General features: G+C 39.6%; 1 protein-coding gene across 1 annotated transcript in view; it reads right to left on the reverse strand.

The window, feature by feature from the left end:
• Positions 1-35, reverse strand: part of AP3M1 (adaptor-related protein complex 3, mu 1 subunit) — an 11,029-nt gene extending 10,994 nt beyond the window's left edge. The window contains 1 exon segment of the mRNA XM_009572465.1: positions 1-35. Coding sequence (XP_009570760.1) covers positions 1-35 — 35 coding nt within the window.
• Positions 36-7,190: the final 7,155 nt, after the last annotated feature.

A 7,190-nucleotide genomic window follows, 5' to 3' on the forward strand; every position in this document is an offset into this window, starting at 1 on the left:
CCAGAACAGTTTATAAGAAACAGGCTGTGGATCATTTTCTGTTGGAAACACATTCAAAGAAGTTAAAATAAACAAAAGGATATGAGGATTGACATTATTTCTTCTCCCAGATTCCCTTTCTTACAACGGTTATTCTTCATTAACACGCACTGTGAATTTAAGAAAAAGATCTGCTTTGCTGCTTTTATTTAAATTGCATTTTCTTTATTTAGAGGAATGTTCCACCACAAAATATTTCACAGTGGATTAAGTCACTAACATATATCACAATCACCCTTGATTTCCACTTTCATCCCTATTTGGTATTTGTAATTTATTTCTTAAAGAAAAGCGGACTCTCATGAGTTGGCACTCACTTAAATATGTTTGGCAACATGTAAGGGTAAATTATACATAAAGTTTCCTATGACAGAGGAGTTTGAGTAACATTTACACACATAACTAAGAATTGCATCTTAAAGATACAGCTCTCTAGGTTGTCAGCTTTCAGCTATTGAACTAGAAAAGTGTTTTTTATTTGCTGGCTGATTAGTCTTTTACTTATGATCTATGCCAAACTGCACTTCGATAAAGGGTTGGAATTCATTAAAAGTACACAAAACCAGGAGTTTAAATCTGGTTTAATGAATAAAATTGCCTCAAATGTGCTTGACGCACATGAAATATGTTTACATAAGATGTTTTACACTTAAAAACTAACTCACTCATGAAAAAGGGGAGTATGAACTGAGGATAAGGAATGTAACTTTTTTCTTTTATCGTTAAAGATTTACAAATAATATGCCTCAGCCACTGACCCTGCATTTTATTCATGGGACAACAAGCTTATCTGCCTTTTTTTAAAGCTAATTCCCAGTCTATTTCTCAACTTTCACGGAGATAATAAGTGAACTAAGTTGTTGATTCAAATGAAGTGAATAAACCATTTTCTCCACATCTACAAAAGAGACAAATGCTATCGGACTTCAGTTTCTCTCTTTAGCCTTTACATCAGACATGTAATGCTTTGGCTGACCTGCAGCATAACCACCGTCTGACAAAAATAAGGTCCAAGTTTAAACTCAGGCTTAGAAAACAAAATAAACAAACAAATTGTAACCCAAGCACTGGCTCCTCACGGTGAAGTTAACCTGGTACTTATACCCTGCATAAATTCGTTCTGTAGTTGAAGAAGCTGCCCCTGCCACTGGCTATTCATCTCTTTTGCCTTCCAGGTATTGATTTGAGCAGGTCTGCGGCTCTGCAATTACCTATATCAGAAAACTGATCCAGCCATAAATTGACCGAGAAAAAGGAGTTTCTGGTCAGATCAGCTTCCTGATGCAAGTTATTACACTGCCAGAGAGTATTACAGCTGGTGCAGAGGAGGTGGTGGAAATGGGCAGATGATAGCAATGGGGATATCCTGAATTGAAGTTTATTTAGCCTTTGGAGAAATTCAAACACGACTAGAACGAGACCAAACAGTTACTGGGCGTCCACACTTTGAAACAGGAAGACCACCATCAACTCTGCACGTCCAAAAGAAGCCAAACACATCTACCAAAAACCTATCACAGTTTTCATTAATCTTAGGATGTTTGGCCAGGATCATGCCATAAAATGCAGATAAAATTTGCTCCTTCGCTAATACTAACTCTGGCACACAAATGTGAAGACGGCACAGATGCATCTAGATGTAAATGGCCCAGTCCCACAGAGATATTAAGGAGTCTAAACACTGTAAGATTAAGCCTTGTTCCAAAATACTGGAATAAGCACTTAGCTCCATCCAGAGCGAGCTCTTGTTGCTGTGTCTGAATCTAAACTGCCCAGAGTACTAGGCTGACCTCCCAACACACTTGTAACACTAAAAAATTGTCTGGCCCTGCAGGTCTTGACAAAACAAAAGTAAGTCTTCCAAAGCTCACCAGAGAAGGTGATAAAGAAGGTAGTTAGCGTGCTATTTCCCTGACCTAAGTCAGCAGATGTGGGAAGGGAGCCAAGATCCAGCTTTTCAAATTCTAAACTCCAGCTGCTCCTTCACATGCGCGACAGCAATGTGCTCATCTTCATTGGGGCCTTGCCAGGCCTTAGATACCTCCTGCTAAGAGCACACTGTCTTTGGTGGTAGACACAAAAAGACCAAGAGTCAAAACGTGGACAGAAAAATCCAGCTAAGCCAACACGGTACATAGAGGAAGTTCTTTTGGAAACCGTGATTGCCAATTTGCTTAAGAGTGGGAAAGGAAACAAAGCTACCAAGTGTTACTGCGTGTTTCTACTGTATCTCTCCCGGACCAAATTAATCTCTAATTTAGTTTGTTAAAAAAACAGACAATTTTAATACTGTGAGCACAGCATTCTTATAAAGGAGCCTTGACACAATTGCTTTAATCCAGTTTAACTAAACACGTCCTGAATTTAGCCAGCACTGAACATTAAAACCCTCCAAAATCTCCTGGACAGTCACACAACGGTGGCAAGTATAATCAACCACTGAATGTCAGTATTGTTCCACACCAAGGCAGTCCAAACATATGAAGGTGATCAGTTATAAAGCTTAGAATAGTTCTCTGTACATTTTAATGTGAATACAATAGCATATCTGTTAACAAATATAAAACCCAATTCCTAGTAAATGCACACAAAGCTGCATAGGAGAGTTTCATTACAAGCAGCACGGGTAAGACTCCATTTCAAGAGGACTCGATCTACAGCCTACTGTGGAGAAGCTGTGCTGGACTGCAGGCAGCTTCGGACAAAGTATATCAGATACGTGTGACAGAGTGTTTTTAAGCCCTAGCAGTTGTCCTGCTGTCCTAATCTGTTCATACAGATTCTACTGATCAGAAACGATTGCATTTGTCACGATATACTTTTAACAAGCAGTGCAGCAGGCCAACATAATCGCTACCTAAATACAGCAACTTCGTTCTACTGCACCTGCAGCCAACTCCTGGCGCACGAAATAGCTGTGTTAGCAGGGCCTCTTCTTCTGCCATAAGTTCCACTTAGGATATTAGACCACGACCTGATATGCAGTTGAGGGACGGCACGGGTAGCCAGAAAGGGCGGTAGCATTGGACTGCTGCCCGTTTACTCATCTGCCCCAAGCTGCCTAGGTACCGGCCTAGGTGGTGTTTGTGTGGCCTCGTGGTGAGTTGGAGTAGCAAACTGATCCAGGGGACGATGCTTGGCAGTTTATAGCTTTACAGTATCTGTGGAAACTGGGCAGTAAAATCCCACCTGGCTGCCGACTTTGTCTTCTGGGTAGGAAGACAGGAATTATGGGATTTCCCATGATACATAATTATTTTGCTTCAAGCATGAGTTCCCTTCAAAACGCCTCACATACTCCTTTCCTCCTTCACAAGTTTTAGCAGCACACTAATTTGCTGCTAATTTAACTGCTCTAGAAAATCGAAGCTTTCTCCTTGCAGCTTAAGTACAGAGCAGGCAGACACAAGCCCTGCCCTATCAGTCAATGGGCAGCTCAGTTTGGACGCTTCCCTCTGCCAGTGCTGACTATAGTAAAGAAGCTCTTACAGCAGTGGGGACATCAGTCTATTATACGCAAGACTAAGTCATTCGATTTATCCCACACACTGTCAAACAATTGGCACCAGCCAATTAAAGATGGATTTCATGTTGGATACGTTACAACTGGTACTACTACAAAAATATCTTAGGTAAGCTATTATTTAACAAAAATTACTTACAGTGCTCCCAATACTGAAGATTTCCCTGCTACTCTATTTTTTGAGTGCCAGATTTCATTTCAGACATGTAGACATCCTTGAATTCATTTCTCAGTACCCTACCTTCTTCTATCTCATCAGAACATTAGATTTGCAAAGAAAAAAAGATTAAAAAATGCTGAACATAAGAAATCAATCTAGTAATAGTAAGATTCCTCACACCAGTAGGTCAAGTTAATACTTGTGGCCAAACAGCAAAGCATGTTAAGAGCTGCGACACTTTGAGGGTAAAGGTCTTGAATCAAAGTTCGTAAATTTAAAAAAACAGTAGCAAAAGCACACCACCAAAATTGAAGAATCACGAGAGTACTTGTGCAGCAGTGTACACATACACCACTTTGAGATGGCAGCATAAAACCACTCTGTAAAATACTGAAGGTGTGCTTCTAGGACTATTTCAAAAGGACATGCCTCTCATCTCTCTGCTTTTAGGCCTACCTAAGAAGCAGACTGAAGATGTACGAGGATTATTATTTACATCTTTAGTCCACAGCAAGCCATTCAAGCTCATTTTTAGCAGGCTGACAGCCTTCCATACTACTGCCTGACTGACAGGCACTGCAGCAACAAGCATCCCAGCAGAGGTTTTGCAACTTCTTCCCACAGACTTCCCATCCTTGCTCTGACACACAAAACTCCATGTGATTCTTTGTAGTCATTTCCATCCTAACAGAATTTGAAGTCCTCATAGAAGAAATAAATATTTTAACTGAGGCGCTTTCAATACGCTGCTTCCAAGTCTGTATCTTTTCTTTTGACTAAATCTGGATTTTGCAATGTTACTCTTTTTTCAGTCTCTTGGCAGAGGAACATCTGGACTGAAGTCACAGCAGGCTCACAAGACAAAAGTGGAGTTCATTGGCAAGAGGGAGAGGCTGCGAGCATGGGAAAAAGACTGATTGCACGTGCTCGTCCTTAACTACAATTAAGTACTCTAAAACGTAATTAATGCAGAAATACTGTTACCAGCTGCTTTTCCATAACACTCAGCTGAGTTACAGTCAAAGCTCTGAAAACCAGGAGGCGAGGAATTTATCACTGACCTCTGCAATGCCCTTTAGAGCTAGTAATAATTACTGAAAATGGCTCAAAATGGGACCATCACTGGGAAAGTATTCCACAGCTTCCATGTTCCCTGCGTTTGGCGTAGCTGCTCTGAAGGGTGGAAGGATTAGTGGGGATGGGCTGTCTGAGCCTGTTATATATTTGTGGAAATGAATTTCTAGTGACAAGCGAATGGAAAGTAATCAAATGCTTAAAGTAATCTGGAGAAACAAATAAGCTAAGATAGGCCGTTCTATTTCTATTTTAAAGCTACTATTTTTGTCACAACCAGCTGGTCGGTAGTTTAGCTTTTTCCTATAAATTCAAGATGTGTCACAAATGTGCCACAGATGTAGCAAAACTAGACAATCTTTGCTCCCCACCCCCAACCCCATTCACCGGCTCTTAAAACAGCAAACCTAATGAAGATAAATCCTATTAAATAGTTGAATGACATTTTCAAGACAGCCAATATGGCAGCTCTGAACATATGTATAACTGGCTGGACCAACCCTGACACAACATTAGAATTTGTGAATCAAACTGATACACCTGGAAGTCTCAGATCTCACATGTAAATGTTCTGTAATTTCACAGTTTTTGTAAGGCTCCTATCATTGTTAGCATATCTTACTGCTGCTGCTCAAGTGTCATTAATCTTTTTACTTATAAGATAATTTTTTTACTTATAAGATTCCCACAGCTTAGGTATCTGCACATTAAAGTAAAAACATTTTTGCAACCCTTCTTAAGAACTGCCTGGTGTCCCTCTCTGTTAGTCAAGCAAAATTCCCATAATCAAATCAACTCTAACTTGACACCATGAAGTGCCTGTGTCTGTACAACTACTCAGATGCATATTTTACCAGCAAGATCATCCCTATTAAAGACTAAACACTTTGCTTCCCAGATGCTCAGTATGAATTTCTTTATCTTTACTCTCATTTAAAACACTGTTAGTAATTTTCTGGAATTGTTTTTAAAAGGAAGTAGTCCCTTGAGAATACTCTGAAGTTGTCTTAAATCAGTGTTTGGTATCCATAACAAAATTTCCAACTTCTCCATGCTTTTATCAATAACAATCACAGCCTGCATAAAAATTTGTGCAGCATTTCATCTACTGACTGATGAGCTTTCCAATAATACATTTGCATGGCACCTCTGTTCAATTTAGTTCCAGTATAAATCTTCTACTTGCTGGCAAGATAGTTCTATCTCTTGCCAACAGAACAATATTAGATCCTGAATAATTGAACAATATTAGATCCTGAATAACTGCAGTTCCCTTTGGGATCTGCAAGAACAGAAAGCTTCACTGTAAAAGCTGAAAAAGCAAATTTCTTAGAAAAAAAACCCACCAAAACAATTAAAAATTCAGTGCTAAAACTACATTTTTACATGAAAATGGAACATTTCTAACACAATTTACATCCAAATCAGCCGCTTTAGGACTACTAAGGGACCACTGAAGAAATTCACTCTCTGAAAGCAGTATTGAATAGACAGAGAGGACCAAATGGACACAGGTAAGGTGAACATCTTGTCACTCCTTTACTGTCAATGGGATTTTCAGGAACAGACTGATAATTAGGCTCATATTCCAGCCAAACCATGAAGAACTCTGAACGGCCAAGACAGCAGGATTCCATCAAAGAATATAAAAGCCTTGTCTCAGTAGTTCTTTGGAAAGATGTTTTCCATCATGCTCTCCCAATTCACTGCTCCAGTAAGTCTGACGGGCCAGAGCGACAGTGCTACCAGCTTTATACCGCTCTTTTTCACAGGCTCTATTTTAAGAGGCATTCAAGGTTCCAGAAAGGACAAGCACAGTGCCAAAGAGCCACGCACTACTGAAATACTAGATCAGAGCCAACAAGTATCACTGGAACCCTGCTGTAAATGACAGCTCTTACTAATGTGTGTGCATTCCACCACAACTAGGGCAAATGCAGGTGGTAGAAAGAAGCATATAACCATTTTTACCTCCCTTCTCTTCCATAAGAAGAGAGCAGAGCAGCACTCTTTAATTCTTCCATCCTATATGAATAAAATCAGGCTCCCGAATACTAAGTCTTAAAGAATCTTCTAAGAAGTCCCCATTAAAAAGCAGCCTCTCATGCATTATGTTGAATAAGCATAAAAAAGATTTCACTTATTTTCTGTGTATTAACTAAGTTTTGAAAGCTATATGGGAAGCTGTAAGTTGGGGCAAAATAAAATGGAAACAAGAGGAAGGAACTTAACATTTCAAAAAGGTTTAATTTGGTATCTTCCCATTACTACAGCCATGAAGTACAGCTGCCACTTGTCATCTACTGCTCAGACCTCTTCAATTTCGAGGACTTCAATTTCTCTTTCATGAATCCTCATGACAAGGTTTCTATTTAAGATTTTTAATGCAGAACT

The sequence above is a fragment of the Fulmarus glacialis genome, unplaced genomic scaffold (genome assembly GCF_000690835.1).
Source record: "Fulmarus glacialis isolate BGI_N327 unplaced genomic scaffold, ASM69083v1 scaffold12652, whole genome shotgun sequence".
Taxonomy (NCBI): Eukaryota; Metazoa; Chordata; class Aves; order Procellariiformes; family Procellariidae; genus Fulmarus; species Fulmarus glacialis.